This window comes from Tinamus guttatus, unplaced genomic scaffold (genome assembly GCF_059628265.1).
Source record: "Tinamus guttatus ecotype Peru unplaced genomic scaffold, ASM5962826v1 Tinamus_guttatus_pri_ptg001753l, whole genome shotgun sequence".
Taxonomy (NCBI): domain Eukaryota; kingdom Metazoa; phylum Chordata; class Aves; order Tinamiformes; family Tinamidae; genus Tinamus; species Tinamus guttatus.
In genome coordinates this window covers 1-19,800 of record NW_028290287.1, presented here as the reverse complement: position 1 = coordinate 19,800, position 19,800 = coordinate 1, and the positions used below count along the sequence as shown (strand labels likewise).

At 62.3% G+C, this 19,800-nt stretch overlaps 1 protein-coding gene across 1 annotated transcript; it reads left to right on the top strand.

Moving 5' to 3' along the window:
• Positions 1 to 693: 693 nt before the first annotated feature.
• Positions 694 to 14,929, top strand: PPP5C (protein phosphatase 5 catalytic subunit). Its single transcript, XM_088539491.1, is given in 14 exon segments — positions 694 to 839; positions 2,687 to 2,928; positions 5,644 to 5,791; positions 7,730 to 7,851; positions 7,939 to 8,004; positions 8,096 to 8,194; positions 8,284 to 8,389; positions 8,468 to 8,610; positions 9,227 to 9,314; positions 9,419 to 9,459; positions 11,079 to 11,257; positions 12,986 to 13,040; positions 13,042 to 13,068; positions 14,829 to 14,929. Coding segments are annotated over 14 exon segments (1,491 nt in total). The 5' UTR covers positions 694 to 727; the 3' UTR covers positions 14,892 to 14,929.
• Positions 14,930 to 19,800: the final 4,871 nt, after the last annotated feature.

The following is a 19,800-nucleotide window of genomic DNA, read 5'->3' as shown; positions in this document are numbered from 1 at the left end:
CCGTGGCGGGGCCAGTCTATCCCCCCTCTCGGGGTCGCTCTATGGTCTCGAGGCTGTCGGCGGGGCCGCTCTGGTCGCTCTTGTGCCCTCTCCATGGTCGGGAGGCCGAGGCGGGCCCGCTCTATCCCCCCCTCTCGGGCTCGCTCTATGGTCGCGAGGCCATGACGGTGCCGCTCTGGCTCCTCTTGCTCCACTCTATGGTCGCGAAGCCGCGGCAGGGCCGCTCGATGCCCCCCTCGCGGGGCCGCTCTATGGTCGCGAGGCTGCGGCGGGGCCACTCTGGCCCTTCTTGCGCCCTCTCCATGGTCGGGAGGCCGCAGCGGGGCCGCTCTATCCCCCCTCGCGGGGTCGCTCTATGGTCTCGAGGCTGTCGGCGGGGCCGCTCTGGCTCCTCTTGCTCCACTCTATGGTCGCGAAGCCGCGGCAGGGCCGCTCTATCCCCCCTCGCGGGGTCGCTCTATGGTCGCGAAGCCGCGGCGGGCCCGCTCTATCCCCCCTCGCGGGGTCGCTCTATGGTCGCGAGGCCACGACGGGGCCGCTCTGGCTCCTCTTGCTCCACTCTATGGTCGGGAGGCCGCGGCGGGGCCGCTCTATCCCCCGGCGCGGGGGCCGCTCAGTGGCCGCGAGGCCCCGCCCCCTCGCGGCGCCGTTTGCGACAGCGGCGTTTGCGACACTCGGCGGCGGCGGCGGCGGCGGCGCGGGGCGGGCGCGGCGCTTGGCGGCGGCCATGGCGGAGGGGGAGCGGGCGGAGGGCGGCGGCGGCCCCGGGCGGCCCCCGAGCCCCGCGAGCCGGGAGCGCGCGGAGGAGCTGAAGGCCCGAGCGAACGAGCGCTTCCGAGGTGGGGGCGGGGGCAACGGGGGGTCGGGGCGGCCCTGCCGGTAACGGAGCCGTGGGGGGAAGTGAGGGGAGGGGGCCCTGCCACATAGGGAGCCATGGGGGGCAATGGGGATGGGGTGACCCTGCTACATAGGGAGCCATAGGGATCAATGAGGGGAGGGGGTGGCTGCCACATAGGGAGCCGTGGGGGGCAATGGGAGCACTGGGTGGCTGCCAGATACGGAGCTATAGGGGGCAATGGGGACAGGGGGCTGCTGCCGGATAGGGAGCCATAGGGATCAATGAGGGGAGGGGGGCCCTGCCGGATAGGGAGCCATGGGGATAAATGGGGAGTGGGGGCCCTGCCAGATAGGGAGCCACAGGGATCAATGAGGGGAGGGGGCTGCTGCCAAATGTGGAGCCATGGGGGGCAATGGGGATGGGGTGACCCTGCCAAATATGGAGCCATGGGGGGCAACTGGGGTTCGGGGCGACCCTGCCGGATACGGAGCCATAGGGATCAATGAGGGGAGGGGTCCCTGCCACATAGGGAGCCGTGGGGGGCAATGGGAGCACTGGGCGGCTGCCAGATACGGAGCTATAGGGAGCAATGGGGACAGGGGGCCCTGCCACATACGGAGCCATGGGGGGAAATGGGGATGGGTGACGCTGCCACATAGGGAGCCATAGGGATCAATGAGGGGAGGGGGCACCTGCCACATAGGGACCCATGGGGGGAAATGGGGATGGGGGGCAGCTGCCAAATAGGGAGCTATGGGGGTCAATGGGAATGGGGGGCAGCTGCCAAATACAGAGCCATGGGGGGCAATGGGGACAGGGGACCCTGCCAGATAGGGAGCTATAGGGATCAATGAGGGGAGGGGGTCCCTGCCACATAGGGAGCTATGAGGGGCAATGGGGACAGGGGGCTGCTGCCAAATACGGAGCCATGGGGGGCAATGAGGGGAGGGGGCCCTGCCACATAGGGAGCCATAGAGATAAATGGGGAGTGGGGGCCCTGCCACATAGGGAGCCATGGGGATCAATGGGGACAGGGGGCTGCTGCCAAATACGGAGCCATGGGGGGGTGGGGGGCAGTTCCTGGGCTGCCCTGTTGCCCCATTCGGCCCTTTGGGGTGGGATGGGGGGCAGATCCGGATTTTTTTGGGGCAATTCCCGCAGGTTTTGGGGTCGCTCGGGGTTCCGGTGGGGTTGGGCAGGGCTTTCCCGGGGTTTTGAGGCTGAATCCCGGGATTTGGGGTGGAACCCCCCTGGTTTGGGGGCGGATTCCTGGGACTTTGGGGTGGATCCCTGAGGTTTTGGGGCAGATTCTCAGGATTTTGGGGCAGATTTTCGGTGTTTGGGGCTGAATCTCACGGTTTGGGGCCAATCCCCAGCATTTCGGGTCAGGTCCCATGGGTTTGGGGCAGATTCCTGGAGTTTTGGGGCACATCCCTGGGCTTTTGGGCTGAATCCCGGGGGTTTGGGGTTCGATTCCTGGGATTTGGGGGTAAATCCTGTGGGTTTGGGGGTGGCTCTCACATTTTGGGACATATCCTATTTCTTTTGGGCTGAATCTCACACTTTGGGGCAGATCCCCAGGATTTTGGGTCCCGTTTCCGGTGTTTTGGGGTGTCTCCCCATGATTTGGGGGTAAATGCTCCCGTTTGGGGGTAAACACCCCTATTTGGGGTGGGTTCTGGGTCCCATTCCCGCAGTTTTGGGTCATATTCCCATAGTTTTGGGTCATATCCCTGTAGTTTTGGGTCTGGGTCCGGCCGCGTCCCTGTAGTTTCGGGCTGCACCGCCGTCGTCCGGGGGTACCTCCGGGTGACTCCGCTCCGCCTGTTGCGCCGCCCCCGCCCGCAGCCCAGGACTACGAACAGGCGGTGCGGCTGTACAGCGAGGCCATCGCGCTGTGTCCCGGCAACGCGGTGTACTACGGCAACCGGAGCCTGGCGCACCTGCGCACCGAGAGCTACGGCTACGCGCTGGCCGACGCCACCCGCGCGCTACAGCTCGACAGCACCTACGTCAAGGGGTACTACCGCCGCGCCGCCAGCAACATGGCGCTGGGGCGCTTCAAGGCCGCCCTGCGCGACTACGAGACGGTGAGCGGCGGTCGCGGGGTGTTGTGGGGTCCTCTAGGGTGTCACCGTGACGCTATGGGCACACCAAGGGGTGTTGTGGGGTCCTCTGGGGTGTCACCGTGACGCTGTGGTTGAGTGCGGGGGTGTTGCGGGGTCCTCTAGGGTGTCACCGTGATGCTATGGCCACACCAAGGGGTGTTGTGGGGTTCTCTGGGGTGTCACCGTGACGCTATGGGCACACCAGGGGTGTTGCGGGGTCTTCTAGGGTGTCACCGTGACGCTGTGGTTGAGTGCGGGGGTGTTGCGGGGTCCTCTAGGGTGTTACCGTGATGCTATGGCCACACCAAGGGGTGTTGTGGGGTTCTCTGGGGTGTCACCGTGACGCTGTGGTTGAGTGCTGGGGTGTTGTGGGGTTCTCCGGGGTGTCACCGTGACGCTATGGGCACACCAGGGGTGTTGCGGGGTTCTCTGGGGTGTCACCATGACGCTGTGGTTGAGTGTTGGGGTGTTGTGGGGTTCTCCGGGGTGTCACCGTGACGCTATGGGCACACCAGGGGTGTTGCGGGGTTCTCTGGGGTGTCACCGTGATACTGTGGTTGAGTGCAGGGGTGTTGTGGGATTCTCCGGGGTGTCACCGTGACGCTATGGGCACACCAGGGGTGTTGCGGGGTTCTCTGGGGTGTCACCGTGACGCTGTGGTTGAGTGCAGGGGTGTTGCGGGGTTCTCTGGGGTGTCACCGTGAGGCTGTGGTTGAGTGCAGGGGTGTTGTGGGGTTCTCCGGGGTGTCACCGTGACGCTATGGGCACACCAGGGGTGTTGCGGGGTTCTCTGGGGTGTCACTGTGACGCTGTGGTTGAGTGCAGGGGTGTTGCGGGGTTCTCTGGGGTGTCACCGTGACGCTGTGGTTGAGTGCGGGGGTGTTGTGGGGTCCTCTGGGGTGTCACCGTGACGCTATGGCCACACCAAAGGGTGTTGCGGGGTCCTCCGATGTGTCACCGTGATGCTATGAGTGTGCCAAGGGCTGTTGCAGGGTCCTTTGGGGTGTCACTGTGATGCTACAGCTCTGCTGAAGGGTGTTGCGGGGTTCTTCGAGATGTCACCATGACACTATGGTTGTGCCAAAGGGTGTTTGCACGGTTTTCTGAGCTGTCACTGTAACGCTATGGCCGCACCAAGGGGTGTTGTGGGGTCCTCCGGGGTGTCACCGCAACCCTACAGCTGCTGTAAGAGGTTGTCTAGAGCGTCCCTGTCATGCTATGGCCTTGTTTGGAGTGTTGTGGGCTCTTCTGGGGTGTCACCATGACACTATGGTTGTGTGGGGGGGTGTTGTGGAGTCCTCCAGGGTGTCATGGTGATGCTATGGCTGGGCCAAGGGGTGTTGCAGGGTCCTGTGGGTGTCACCATGACACTATGGTTGTGTGGGGGGGTGTTGTGGAGTCCTCCAGGGTGTCATGGTGATGCTATAGTTGGGCCAAGGGGTGTTGCGGGGTTCTCTGGGGTGTCACCGCAGTGTTATGGTTATGTGTGAGAGTGTTGTGGGGTCCTCCAGGGTGTCACCGTGACACTATGGTTGTGTTTGGGAGGTGTTGCAGATTCTCCGGGGTGTCACCGCGACGCTGTGGTTGTGTCAAGGGGTGTTGTGGGGTCCTCCAGGGCGGCGCTGTGATGCTGTGGTTGTTTGTGGGGGTGTTGTGGGGTCCTCTGGGGTGTCTCCATGACCTTACAGCCACACCAAGAGGTTGCCTAGGGTGTCCTCGTGACTCTATGGCCACGTTTGGGAGCTTTTCGGGATCCTCTGGGTGTCACCGTGACCCTACGGTTGTGCTAAGGGGTGTCACTGGGTCCTCCGGGTGTCACCACAGCACTATGATTGTGTGTGGAGGTGTTGCAAGGTCCTCCAGGGCGTCACTGTGGTACTGTGGTTGTATGGGGGGTGTTGCAGGGTCCTCCGGGGCGTCACCGCGACACCATGGCTGTGTGTGCGCGGGTGTTGCAGGGTCCTCCCGGGTGACACCGTGATGCTCCGGCCGCCTGTGGGGGTGTCTCGGGGTCCTCCACAGTGTCCCCACGTCCCTATGGCCGCGTGTGGGGCGTCGCGTCCCCTCTGCAGCCCTGGGGACCTTGGGGACCCCCTCGGGTCTCTTCATCCCTTCAACCTTGGGGTCCTCCAGGTCCTTCCTCCCTGTCCCCCGATGTCCCCACGGCCGTGGGGACCTTCAAGGTCCTCCTTGTCCCCCATGTGTCCCCTTGTGCCCTGTCCTGATGTCCCTACAAATGGTCAGTATCTCCTCATGACCCCCATGTCCCTTGCCTCTGATGTCCCCAAGCCTTGGGGACCTCCCATGTCCCCTCATCCCCCCTCATCTCAAACCTTGAGGTTCTTCAAGACCTTCCTCATTCTCCTTTGGGGACTTCCCCATGTCCCTTCAACCCCTTCATGTCCCCTTCATCCTTCCGTGTCTCCAAACCTTGAGGTCCTTCAAGACCTTCCTCATTCTCCTTGTCCTTTGGGGACCTCCCATGTCCCCTCAACTCCTCCATGTCCCCTCATCCTTCTTATCTCCAAACCTTGAGGTCTTTCAGGACCCTCCATGTCCCTCCCTGTTCCTCGGCCGCCTCCCCATGTCCCCTCCTCATCACACGCCCCCTCATCCTTCCTCATCTCCCAACCTCGAGGTCCCTCAAGACCCTCCCTGTCCCCTGGGGGCCTCCCCTGTCCCCCGCTGTCCCCGCAGGTGGCCAAGGTGCGGCCGCACGACCGCGACGCGCGCCTCAAGCTGCAGGAGTGCAGCCGCATCGTGAAGCAGAAGGCCTTCGAGCGCGCCATCGCCAGCGACCCGCACAAGCGCTCTGTTGTCGACTCGCTCGACATCGAGAGCATGAGTGAGAGCTGGGGCCTCCCGAGGTTCCTGAGGGCCCTGGGAGGGTTTGGGGAGGTCCTTGGGGGTCCTAGGAGGTTCCTGTGGGTCCTAGGAGGTCCCTATGAGTCCTGGGAGGTCTTTGGGAGGTCCTTGGAGGTCCTAAGAGGTTTCTGCAGGTCCTGGGAGGTCTTGGGGGATCCTTGGAGGTCCTAGGAGGTCCCTATGGGTTCTGGGAGGTCTTTGGGAGGTCCTTGGAGGTCCTAAGAGGTTTCTACGGGTCCTGGGGGGTCTTTAGAAGGTCCTAGGAGGTCCTAAGAGATTTCTACAGGTCTTGGGAGGTCTTTGGGAGGTTCCCGGAGGTCCTAGGAGGTTCCTGTCGGTCCTAGGAGGTCCCTATGGGTTCTGGGAGGTCTTTGGGAGGGTCTTTGGAGGTCCTAGGAGGTTCCTGTGGGTCCTAGGAGGTGCCTATGGGTCCTGGGAGGTCTTTGGGAGGGTCCTTGGAGGTCCTAGGAGGTCCTTGTGGGTCCTGGGAGGTCTTTGGGGGGTCCTTGGAGGTCCTAAGAGGTTTCTACAGGTCCTGGGAGATCTTTGGGAGGTTCCTGGAGGTCCTAGGAGGTTCCTGTGGACCCTAGGAAGTCTCTATGGGTCCTGGAGGTCTTTGTGGGTCCTAGGAGGTCCCTATGGGTCCTGGAAGGTCTTTGGGAGGTCCCTATGGGTCCTAAAAAGTCCCTATGGGTCCTGGGAGGCCTTTGAGAGGTTCCTGAAGGTCCTAGGAGGTTTCTGTGAGACTTAGAATGTCCCTATGGCTCCTAGGAGATCTTTGGGAGGTCTCTGTGAGTCCTAGGAGGTCCCTACGGGTCCTGGGAGGTCCTGGGAGATGCTTGAAGGTTCTAGGAGGTTTTTATGGATCTGGGAGTTATTTTTTGGGGGGGTTGAAGGTCCTAGGAGGTTCCCACAGGTTCTGGGAAGGCTTTGGGGGGTCCTTGGAGGTCCTAGGAGGTTCTTGTGGGTCCTGGGAGATCTTTGAAGCAGTCTTGGAGAACCTAGCAGATGGTTATGGGCCCTAGGAGATCCTAGGAGCATCTTTGGAGACCCTGGGAGGTGTTTGAGAGGTTCCTGCAGGTCCTATGAGGTCTCTATGGGTCCTGGGAGGTTCTTGTGGGTTCTGGAAGGTTTTAGGAGCATCTTTGGAAGTTTTACATGGTCCCTATGGGTCCTGGGATGTTTTTGGAGCAGCTTTTGAGGTCCTAGAAGGTCTCTGTGGGTTGTGGGAGGTCTTTGGGAGGTTTCTGGAGGCTTTAGAAGGTTCCTATGGGTCCTTGGAGATCTTTAGGGGGTGCTTGGAGGTTCCAGGAGGTTCCTATGGATCCTGGGAGGTCTTTGGAGCAGCCCCGGAGATTTTAGGAGGTGGTTATGGGTCCTAGGAGGTCTTAGGGGTATCTTTGCAGGCTCTGGGAGGTCTTTGCGAGGTTCCTGGAGGTTCTAGGAGGTTCCTGTGGGTTCTGGGAGGTGTTTGGGGGGTCTTTGGGCATTCCAGGAAGTTCCTATGGATCCTAGGAGGTCTTAAGGACATTTTGGGAGATCCTAGGAGGTCCCTATGGATCCTGGGAGGTTTCTCGGGGGTCTTGGAGGTCCTAGGGGGTTCCTACAGGTTCTGAGAGGTCTTTGGAGCTCTGGAGATGTTCATGAGGCCTTGGAGCTCTTGTCCCCATGAAGGTCTTTGTGTCCCCAAGGAGGTCTCTGGGGGTCAGAGAGGTCCCCAGGAGGCTCTTGGGGTCCCCAGCAGAGCCTCAAGATTCCAGGGACCTTCATGAGGCCCTGGAGCTGTTGTCCTCCACGAAGGTCCTGGTGTCCCCACGAGGGACGAGACCTGCCCGCGTTGCTCCCTTGAGAGGGGTTGTCTTGGGGTGGGTTGTCCTGTCACGTTGTCTCGGCCACCGTGTCCCTGTCCCCCGGGCAGCCATCGAGGACGAGTACAGCGGCCCCAAGCTGGAGGACGGCCGGGTGACGCTGGCCTTCATGAAGGACCTCATGCAGTGGTACAAGGAGCAGAAGAAGCTACACCGTAAATGCGCCTACCAGGTACCACCGGCGGCAGCACCGCGGCCGCCTGTCGCGCCCGCCGCCTGTTGCGGCCGCCGCCTGTAGCGCCGCCGCCGCCTCCCGCAGATCCTGGTGCAGGTCAAGGAGGTCCTCAGCAAGCTGCCCACCTTGGTGGAGACCACGTTGGAGGAGGTCAGTGGCCTCCAAAAACGCCGTCTTTGGGGGGGGAAGAACACCCGCCAGAGCGCGCTGTAGCGTCAGGGTGTTGTCCACCTTGTGCCAGACGGAGCAGGTGACGGTGTGCGGCGACACCCACGGGCAGTTCTACGACCTCCTCAACATCTTCGAGCTCAACGGCCTCCCCTCGGAGGCCAACCCCTACGTATCCTCCACGCTTCTCGCGGCGGGGTGGGTTCTTTCCGGGTGAAAAAAGGGGAAAAAACACCCGCAGGCTCCTTAACAACCTGCCAGATCTTCAATGGGGACTTCGTGGACCGCGGCTCCTTCTCGGTGGAGGTCATCCTCACGCTCTTCGGCTTCAAGCTCCTCTACCCCGACCACTTCCACCTGCTGCGAGGTAGCGGGAGGCTGCGTTTGGGGGTGATTTTCACCCGTTTCGGGGGGTTTTTCACCCGCGTTCGGGGTCGGGGCGCAGGGAACCACGAGACGGACAACATGAACCAGATCTACGGCTTCGAGGGCGAGGTGAAGGCCAAGTACACGGCGCAGATGTTCGCGCTCTTCAGCGAGGTCTTCGAGTGGCTCCCGCTGGCCCAGTGCATCAACGGCAAAGTGCTGGTGCGCGGCCACCCCCTGTCACCCGCTGTCACCCGCTGTCACCCCCCTGCCACCCGCTGTCACCCCCCTGGTTGTGCTGGGCTTGGGTGGCTCGTGGTGGCCCCGGGGCTTCCTTGGTGGATCTTCTCCCTGCGTTGGCTTGGGGGTCTCGTCCTCTGGGACATTGGGTGTTGGGGACCCCCTTGTCCCCTGTCCCCAACCCTGGTGCCATCGGGGTCCCCCTTGTCCCCAATCCCGGTCACTTCAGGGTCCCTCTTGTCCCCAGTCTGGTGGCTTTGGGGTCCCCCTTGTCTCTATCCCCAACCCTGGTGGCATCAGGGCACTGCGTCCCCCTTGTCCCCACTGTGGGTGTCCTTTGTCCCTAGTCCTGGTGGCTCTGGGGTCTCCCATGTCCCTAGTCCAGGTGGCTCTGGGGTCCCCCTCATCCCTGTCCCCAACCCTGGTGGCATCGGGGTCCCCCTTGTCCCTAATCCTGGTGCCTTTGGGGTGTTGGGTCCCCCTTGTCCCCAACGCAGGGGGGTTCCGAGGTCCTGCCCGTCCCTGTCCCCTGCGCGGGGGGTCCCCGGGGTTGTCCCCGGGTGTCCCCGCGGTCCCGGTGTCACCGCTGTCCCCCCAGATCATGCACGGGGGCCTCTTCAGCGAGGACGGCGTCACCCTCGACGACATCCGCAGCATCGAGCGCAACCGGCAGCCCCCGGACTCGGGTGCGCGGGGACACGGGGGGACGCGGCAGGGGACACCCCCGGGGTCACCGCCCGCCATGGCGGTGTCACCCCCCCCTCACCGTGTCCCCCCTGTCCCCTCCCAGGGCCCATGTGTGACCTGCTGTGGTCAGACCCCCAGCCCCAGGTGAGTGACCCTCCTGGGCGATTGTGTGATACCCACCCTGTGCGCTTGTGCGACACCCCGTGTGCTTGTATGACCCCCCCGTGCGTTTGTGTGACACCCTGTGCGTTTGTGTGACACCCCGTGCGTTTGTGTGACCCCGCCATGTGCTTGTGTGACCCTCCATGTGCTTGTGCAACACCCCGCTCGCTTGTGTGACCTGTCCCATGCGCCTGTGCGACCTCCCCGTGTGCTTGTGCGACCTCCCCGTGCGCTTGTGTAACCCCTCCCTGGGCGCCTGTGTGACCTCCCTGTGCGCCTGTGCAACACCCTGTGCACCTGTGTGACCCCTCACACGCCTGTGTGACCCGCCCCCATGCGCTCGTGTGACCTCCCTGTGCGCCTGTGCATTACCCCGTGCGCATGTGCAACCCTTCCACGTGCTTGTGCGACACCCCGCACACATGTGTGACCCCCCTGTGCGCTTGTGCGACCTCCCCATGTGCTTGTGTGACCCCTCCGTGTGTTTGTGTGACCTCCCCATGCGTTTGTGCGACCCCCCCATGCTTGTGTGACCTGTCTCGTGCGCCTGTGCGACACCCCATGCGCCTGTGTGACCCCCTCGTGCGCTTGTGTGACACCCTGTGCGCCTGTGCGACCCCCCCCGTGTGCTCGTGTGACCTCCCTGCGTGCTTGTGCGACACCCCGTGCGCCTGTGTGACACCCCCACGCGCCTGTGCGACCCTCCCATGCACTCGTGTGACCATCCTGCGCGCCTGTGTGACCCGTCCCATGCGCCTGTGTGACCTCCCTGTGCACCTGTGCGAGACCCCGTGCACCTGTGACACCCTCACACGCCTGTGCGACCCCCGCTGTGCACACGTGTGACCCCCCGTGCGCTTGTGCGACACCCCGCGTGCTTGTCTGACCTGTCCCGTGCGCCTGTGTGACACCCCATGCGCCTGTGTGACCCCCTCGTGCGCTTGTGTGACACCCCGTGCGCCTCTGTGACCCCCTCGTGCACTTGTGTGACATCCTGGGCACCTGTGCAACACCCCATGCACTTGTGTGACCCCCCCGGGCGCTTGTGTGACACCCCACATGCCTGTGTGACCCGCTCGTGTGACACCCCGAGCGCTCGTGGGACCTCTCTGTGCCCCTGTGCATCACCCCGGGCGCTTGTGCGACCTCCCTACGCGCTGGTGTGACCCCCTCGTGTGCTTGTGTGACACCCCGTGCGCCTGTGCGACCTCCCTGTGCACTTGTGCGACACCCCATGCACTCGTGTGATCTGTCCCGTGCGCTTGTGCGACCTCCCTGCGCACTTGTGTAACCCTTCCCCAGGCGCCTGTGTGACCTCCTTGTGCGCCTGTGCGACACCCCGTGCGCCTGTGTGACCCCCCACACGCCTGTGTGACCCCCTTGTGTGCTCGTGCGACACCCCACGCGCCGCACGCCTGTGTGACTTCCCCGTGTGCTTGTGTGACACCCCGAGCGCCTGTGTGACCCCCTCGTGTGCTTGTGTGACACCCCATGCACTCATGTGACCTCCCCGTGCGCCTGTGCAACACCCTGTGCGCCTGTACAACACCCCGCGCTCCCCCGTCCCCCCGCGGTGACGCCGCCGTCCCCGCGGCCCCCAGGACGGGCGCTCGGTCAGCAAGCGCGGCGTGAGCTGCCAGTTCGGGCCCGACGTGACGCGCCGCTTCCTGGAGCGCAACCGCCTCGACTACGTCATCCGCAGCCACGAGGTGAAGGCCGAGGGCTACGAGGTGGCCCACGGCGGCCGCTGCGTCACCGTCTTCTCCGCGCCCAACTACTGGTGGGTGGCACCTCCCCGCGCGGGTCTCCTTGGCGCCCTCGCGGTGGCCTCCGTGTCCACCGGCCTCCCTGTGGTGTCCCCGTGGCCACCAGACGCCCCATGGTGTCCCCGTGTCACCCCCATGGTGTCCTTGTGTGCACCCGTCTCTCCATGACATCGCTGTGGTGTCCCCGTGTCACCCCCATGGTGTCCCCATGGCCACCAGCCTCCTCGTGGTGTCCCCATGTCACCCCCATGGTGTCCTCGTGTGCACCCGTCTCTCCATGACATCCCTGTGGTGTCCCCGTGTCACCCCCATGGTGTCCCCAAGGCCGCCAGCCTCCTCGTGGTGTCCCCATGTCACCCCCATGGTGTCCTCGTGTGCACCCGTCTCTCCATGACGTCCCTGTGGTGTCCCCACGTCACCCCCATGGTGTCCCCATGGCCGCCAGCCTCCCTCTGGTGTCCCCATGTCACCCCCACAGCGTCCTCGTGTGCATCCATTTCTCCATGACATCCCTGTGATGTCCCCATGGTGTCCCCACGTCACCCCATGGTGTCCCCATGGCCACCAGGCTCCCTCTGGTGTCCCCATGTCACCACCATGGTGTTCTTATGTCCATCTTTCTATCCATGACATCCCTGTGGTGTCCCCATGGCCACCAGACTCTCTATGGCATCTTCATGGTGTCCCCACATCACCCCATGGTGTCCCCATGGCCACCAGCCTCCCTTTGGTGTCCCCATGTCACCCCCATGGTGTCCCCATGGTGTTCTTATGTCCATCTTTCTATCCATGACATCCCTGTGGTGTCCCCATGGCCACCAGACTCTCTATGGCATCTTCATGGTGTCCCCATGTCACCCCATGGTGTCCCCATGGCCACCAGCCTTCCTCTGGTGTCCCCCATGCCACCCCCATGGTGTCCTCGTGTGCACTCATCTCTTCATGACATCTCTGTGGTGTCCCCGTGTCACCTCCATGGTGTCCCCACATCATCCCATGTTGTCCCCATGGCCACCAGCCTCCCCATGTCGCCCCCATGGTGTCCCCATGTCACCCCCATGGTGTCCCCATGGTGTTTTTATGTCCATCCTTCTTTCCATGACGTCCCCTAGGGTGACCCCATGGCCACCAGACTCTATGGCATCTTCATGGTGTCCCCATGTCACCCCCATGGTGTCCCTTTGTCCACCTACCTCTCTGTGCTGTCCCCACGTCATCCCTATGGTGTCCCATGGTGCCCCCATATGCACCAGCCTTTCTGTGACATCTTCATGGTGTCCCCATGTCACCCTCATGGTGTCCCTATGGTGCCCTCATGTCCACCCTCTCTCCATGTCACCCCCATGGTGTCTCCATGGCCACCAGCCCCTCGGTGTCCCAATGTCCCCCAAACCTCTCCCCTGTGTCCCTATGCCCCAATGCCCCCGTGTCCCCCTCATGTCCCTTGTGTCCCCTCCCATGTCCCAGTGTCCCCCCAATCTCTTCCCTCCTGTGTCCCCATGTCCCTCGATGCCCCCGTGTCCCCTACCACCTCCATGTCCTGGTGTTCCCTGTGTCCCCCCTCCCCGTGTCCCTTGACGTCCCCGTGTCCTGGGATCTCCTGTGTCCCCCGATGCCCCCCCATGTCCCCGTGTGCCCTGAGGCCCCTGTGTCCCGGTGTCCCCTGTGTCCCCCCTGTGTGTCCCCTGTTGTCCCGGGTCCTGGTGTCCCCTGTGTCCCCTGAGGCCGCCGTGTCCCCGCAGTGACCAGATGGGCAACAAGGGCTCCTACATCCACCTGCGGGGCAGCGACCTGCGGCTCCCAGTTCCACCAGTTCACGGCAGTGGTGAGAGGGGACCCCCAAAACTGCCCCCCGGGACCCCAAAACACCCTCAGGGACCCCAAAACTGTCACTGGGGAACCAAAACTGCCCCTGGGGACCCCAAACTTGCCCCCAGGACCCCAAAACACCCTCAGGGACCCCAAAACTGCCCCCCCGGGACCCCAAACTGCCCTGGGACCCCAAAACACCCTCATGGACCCCAAAACTGCCTCTTGGAAACCAAAACTGCCCCAGGGGAGACTAAGCTGCCTCCATGGATGCCAAAACTGCCCCCAGGGGACCCCAAAACTACCCCTTGGGACCCCAGAACTACCCCTTGGTCTCCCAAGCTGCCCCCAGAACCCCAAACTACCCCAGGGGACCCAAAACTGTCCGGGGTGACCCAAAAACTGCCCCTAGGGGGACCTCCAGACTGCCCCCAGGACCCCCAAACTGCCTCTGGGGACCCCAAAGTCACCCCCATGGCTGCCACAACTGCCCCCAGGGACCCAAAACCGCCCCTGGGAACCCCAAAATTGCCCCAGAGACACAAAACTACCCCAGGGACCCGAAAACTACCCCTTGGGACCCCAGAACTACCCCTTGGGTCTCCCAAACTGCCCCCAGAACCCCAAAACTACCCGAGGGGACCCAAAACTCTCCAGGGTGACCCAAAACTACACCCAGGACCCCCAGAACTGCCCCTGGGGACCCAAAGCCACCCCCACGGCTGCCACAACTGCCCCCAGGGACCCAAAACTGCCCCTGGGGACCCCAAAACTGCCCCCAGGGCAGTTTCGGGGACCCGAAAACTACCTCTTGGGACCCCAGAACTACCCCTTGGGTCCCCCAAACTGCCCCCCAGGACCCCCAAACTGCCCCCGGGGACCCAAAATTGCCCCCAGGATCCCCAAAGTGCCCTGGATCCCTCAAAACTGCCCCTGGAGCCCCCCCCCCCCCCATTGGGGCAGCGCCCCCATTTCCCCCCCTACCCCTGTGATGGGGCGGGATTGGGGGGGCATTTACCCCTGTTGGGTGGGTATGTACCCCATGGAGATGGTATTTACCCCCAATGGGCGGGTGTTTACCTCATGGATGGGGTGTTTTCCCCCACCGGGTGGGTGTTTACCCCCAGTGGGTGGGTATTTACCCCCAATGGGCGGGGTGTTTACCTCATGGATGGGGTGTTTCCCAATGGGCGGGTGTTTCCCCCCAATGGGTGGGTATTTACCCTCAGGGACGGGGGTGTTTCCCCCACCGGGCGGGTGTTTACCCCCCTGTGGGTGGGTATTTACCCCCAATGGGTGGGTATTTACCTCATGGATGGGGTGTTTCCTCACCGGGCGGGTGTTTACCCCCAATGGATGGGTGTTTACCCTCATGGATGGGGTGTTTCCTCACTGGGTGGGTATTTACCCCCAATGGATGGGTGTTTACCTCATGGATGGGGTGTTTCCTCACTGGGTGGGTATTTACCCCCAATGGATGGGTGTTTACCCCTGGATGGGAGTGTTTCCCCACCAGGTGGGTATTTACCCCCAATGGGTGGGTATTTACCCCCAATGGGCGGGTGTTTACCTCATGGATGCGGGTGTTTCCCCACTGGGCGGGTGTTTACCTCATGGATGGGGGTGTTTCCCTGCCGGGCGGGTATTTACCTCATGGATGGGGTGTTTCCCCACCGGGTGGGTATTTACCCCCAATGGACGGGTGTTCACCCCCCGTGGACGGGTGTTCACCCCCGGACGGGGGTGTTGACCCGCCGGGCCTCCCTCCCTGCACAGCCTCACCCCGACGTCAAGCCCATGGCCTACGCCAACACGCTGCTGCAGCTGGGCATGATGTGACCCCCCCGCGCCCCCCCGGGGACCCCCCCGCGCCGGGGGGGCCGGGGGGGGCCTTGAACACCCGCGTTGTATTTATACCCCCCCCAGGACCCCCAGGATGGGGGGGGCCTGGGGGAGCTGCTGCCTCCCCCCCTCTCCCTCCAAAACAGGGTCGGGGGGGGGGGTGCCGCGGCGGGGGGGGTCGCTCAGGTGTTGCCGCCCCCTCCCCCCCCCCCCCGTTTTTACCGTCTGTAATTAAAGATGTTAAAATAAAGTAATTATTGGGAGCCACGGGGGGCCCAGGCGTCCGGGGGGGTGGGCTCGGGGGGGGGGGAGTGCGTTGCTATGGAGCTGCCGCGTTGCTATAGAGACCCCGCGCGGGGTCACGTGGCCGTTGCCATGGCCGCGCCCTTTGGTCACGCGGTGGTTGCGACGCGCTGATCCGGTGGGAGGGGGAAGTGACGTCACTGTTGCCGGGGCGAAGTGCTGGGCGGCGCGTGAGGCCACGTCATCGTTGCTATGGAAACGCGTCCACCAATCCGAGCCGCGCTGAGGTGACCGTTGCCGCGCGCGCCTGCCGACGCGGCCCAGGGATTACGTCACTGCTGCCGCCGGGCCGCGGCCAATCAGCGGCGCGCTCGCGCTCCCGCCGTTTCGGCGCGGCCAATGGGGAGCCGGCGGAGGCGGGCGGTTGCCGTGGCGGCGGGGCGGGGCCGGCGGAGCGGCAGTTGGGGCCCAGGCGTCCGGGGAGCGGCTGTGCGGGGCGGGGGGTTCCTGCGAGGGGGTGTCCTGGGCTCCGGGTGTCACCCTGTACTATGGACTCCGGGTGTCACCCTTTGTCCTCCTCCGGGTGTCACCCTGTACCGCAGCCTGCAGGTGTCACCCTGTAGCACGGGCTCCAGGTGTCACCCCTGTGCCACAGCCTGTGGGTGTCACCCTGTACTATGGACTCTGGGTGTCACCCTGCAGCACAGCCTGCGGGTGTCACCCTGTACCACGGGCTCTGGGTGTCACCCGGTACCATGGGCTCCGGGTGTCACCCTGTACCGCAGCCTGCAGGTGTCACCCTGTAGCACGGGCTCCGGGTGTCACCCTGTACCACAGCCTGCAGGTGTCACCCTTTGCCCTCCTCCGGGTGTCACCCTGTACTATGGACTCTGGGTGTCACCTTGTAGCACGGGCTCCGGGTGTCACCCTGTGCCACAGCCTGCAGGTGTCACCCTGTACTATGGGCTCTGGGTGTCACCCTGTACCACGGGCTCCCGGTGTCACCCTGTACCACGGGCCCTGGGCGTCCAGGCCAAGTGGCGGCTCCTACACCCGGGCAGGAATAACCGCAGGCACCAGCACAGCCTGAGGGTTGTCCTGCTGGAAAACAGCTCCATGGAGATGGATCTGGGAGTCCTCGGTGACACCGGGTTACCCGTGAGGCAACAACGTGGCCAAGGAGGCCAACGGGATCCCATGGGAGCCAGTGAGATCCCATGGGAGCAGAGGGGGTCAGTGAGTACCTGAGGGGACGGTGTAGGGAGGACAGGGGCCAGGCTCTTCCTGGTGACAGGACAAGGGTAACGGGTACAAGTTGAACCCTAGGAAGCTCCATCTCCATGTGAGGAAGGACTTTGCCGTGAGGGTTTGGAAGACCAAACACCCCCATGAGCCTCCAGGAGCAGAAGGCCAAGCCAGGGATCTCCCCAGAACCTCAGCAAGCACCAGAAACCCCTCAACAGTCGCCAGAAACCCCCAACACCGCTAAGACCTCCCAGGTACAGCCCTACACACACCCACATCCCCCTTCCCTTCCTTTCCCTATAGTGGTGCAACAGGCGGAGCTGTGGATCCCTGTCCATGGGGACAGCGTCCTGTGGGACAGAGGGCAGGAGATCCCAAAGGATTTCCCTGTGGCCTGGGCAGCACAGGCCCCGTTCCCAAGCCGTGTCCGCTGTTCCCAACGCACTTCGGACCAGCGGGAACGTCCGTCAGACACCGGTGACTCGAGGAACGCCTGTCTCCCTGGATGCGTTGACGCGTCTTCTGGGGTACCTCCGCTGCCTGATGCAGTTTTACAGCAGTTACGGATCTCAGGACACCTCCTCGGCACCCCTTTCCTCAGGGCCACCAAAGCACGCGGCCTGTACGACACGAAACAACGCGTGCCAGAAAACTGCAAGGAAACGGGAGGGCTCTTTGGGAAGGGACGTGAAAGGACTGTGTGTTCCTGCACCGAGGGGTGTGCAGAACGTCACCTGCGCCGGCGTGCGGTCCACTGTCCCTGAACATCACCTGTACCGAGACGGCTGTACCTGCACCGAGACGGCTGTGCCTGCACCGAGAGGGCTGTACCTGCACCGAGATACTGGTACCTGCCCGAGACACCTGGGCCAGCACCAAGATACTGGTACCTGCACCGAGATACTGGTACCAGCACCGAGACACCTGGACCTGCACCGAGACACTGGTACCTGCACGGAGATGCTGGTACCTGTACCGAGACGGCTGTGCCTGCACCGAGATATTGGGACCTGCACCGAGACGGCTGTACCTGCACCGAGATACTGGTACCTGCGCCGAGACACCTGGACCTGCACTGAGACACTGGTACCTGCACCGAGATACTGGTACCAGCACCGAGACACCTGGACCTGCACCGAGATACTTGTACCTGCACCGAGACACTGGTACCTGCACAGAGACACCTGGACCAGCACCGAGACGGCTGTACCTGCACCGAGACACTGGTACCTGCACCGAGACACCTGGACCTGCACCGAGACGACTGGACCTGCACCGAGACACCCGGAACTGCACCGAGACGCCCGGACCAGCACCGAGACACTGGTACCTGCACCGAGACACCTGGACCTGCACCGAGACACCTGGACCAGCACCGAGACGCCCGGACCTGCACCGAGACACCCGGAACTGCACCGAGACGCCCGGACCAGCACCGAGACACTGGTACCTGCACTGAGACACCTGGACCTGCACCGAGACACTGGTACCTGCACCGAGATGCCTGGACCTGCACCGAGACACTGGAACCTGCCCGAGACACCTGGACCAGCACCAAGACACCTGGACCAGCACCGAGACACTGGTACCTGCACTGAGACACCTGGACCTGCACTGAGACACTGGTACCTGCACCGAGACGGCTGTACCTGCACTGAGACGCTCGTACCTGCACCGAGACACTGGTACCTGCCCGAGACACCTGGACCAGCACCAAGACACCTGGACCAGCACCGAGACACTGGTACCTGCACCGAGACACCTGGACCTGCACCGAGACACCTGGACCAGCACCGAGACGGCTGTACCTGCACCGAGACACTGGTACCTGCACCGAGACACCTGGACCTGCACCGAGACACCTGGACCTGCATCAAGATGCCTGGACCTGCACCAAGATACTGGTACCTGCACGGAGACACCTGGACCTGCACCGAGATACTGGTACCTGCACGGAGACACCTGGACCTGCACGGAGACACCTGGACCTGCACTGAGACACCTGGACCTGCACCGAGACACTGGAACCTGCCCGAGACACCTGGACCAGCACCAAGACACCTGGACCAGCACCGAGACACTGGTACCTGCACCGAGACGCTGGTACCTACACCGAGACACTGGTACCTGCTCGAGACACCTGGACCTGCACCAAGACACTGGTACCTGCTCGAGACACCTGGACCTACACCAAGATACTGGTACCTGCACCGAGATATTGGCACCTGCACTGGGCCACCTGGACCAGCGCCAAGATACTGGTACCTGCACTGAGACACCTAGACCAACACCGAGATACTGGTACCTGCACCGAGACGCCTGGAACTACAGCAAGACACCTGGACCAGCACCGAGACACTGGTACCTGCACCGAGACGGCTGTACCTGCACCGAGACGGCTGTACCTGCACCGAGACGGCTGTACCTGCACCAAGACGCTGGTACCTGCACTGAGACACCTGAACCTGCCTGAGATACTGGTACCTGCACCGAGACGCCTGGACCTACAGCGAGACACTGGTACCTGCACCGAGACACTGGTACCTGCACGGACACACCTGGACCTGCACCGAGATACTGGAACCTGCACTGAGACGCCTGGACCAGCACCGAGACACTGGTACCTGCACCGAGACGCCTGGACCAGCACCGAGATACTGGTACCTGCACGGACACACCTGGACCTGCACCGAGACACCTGGGCCTGCATCGAGACTCCTGGACCAGCCCGAAGCAGGGCCAACAACACTTAACTGGACTGGTTCCTTCCTCCCTTTCTCCTCCCTCCCTCCCTCTTCCTTCCTCTTCCCTCCCTCCCTCCCTTCCTCCTTCCCTCCTTCCCTCCCTTCCTCCTTCCTTCCCTTCCTCCTTCCCTCCCTCCCTCTCTTTCTTTCTTTCTTTCTTTCTTTCCTTCCTTCTTTCCTTCTTTCTTCCTTCTTTCTTTCCTTCTTTCTTTTTCTTTCTCTTTCTTTCTTTCTTTCTTTCTTTCTTTCTTTCTCTTTCTTTCTTTCTTTCTTTCTTTCTTTCTTCTCTTCTTTCTTTCTTTTTCTTCTTTCTTTCTCTTCTGTCTTTTTCTTTCTTTCTTTCTCTTTCTTTCTTTCTTTCTTTCTTTCTTTCTTCTTTCTTCTTTCTTTCTTTCTTTCTTTCTTTCTTTCTTTTTCTTCTTTCTTTCTCTTCTGTCTTTTTCTTTCTTTCTTTCTCTTTCTTTCTTTCTTTCTTTCTTTCTTTCTTTCTTTCTTTCTTTCTTTTTCTTCTTTCTTTCTCTTCTGTCTTTTTCTTTCTTTCTTTCTTTCTTTCTTTCTTTCTTTCTTTCTTTCTTTCTTTCTTTCTTTCTTTCTTTTTTCTTCTTTCTTTCTTTCTTTCTTTCTTTCTTTCTTTCTTTCTTTTTCTTCTTTCTTTCTTTCTTTTTCTTCTTCTT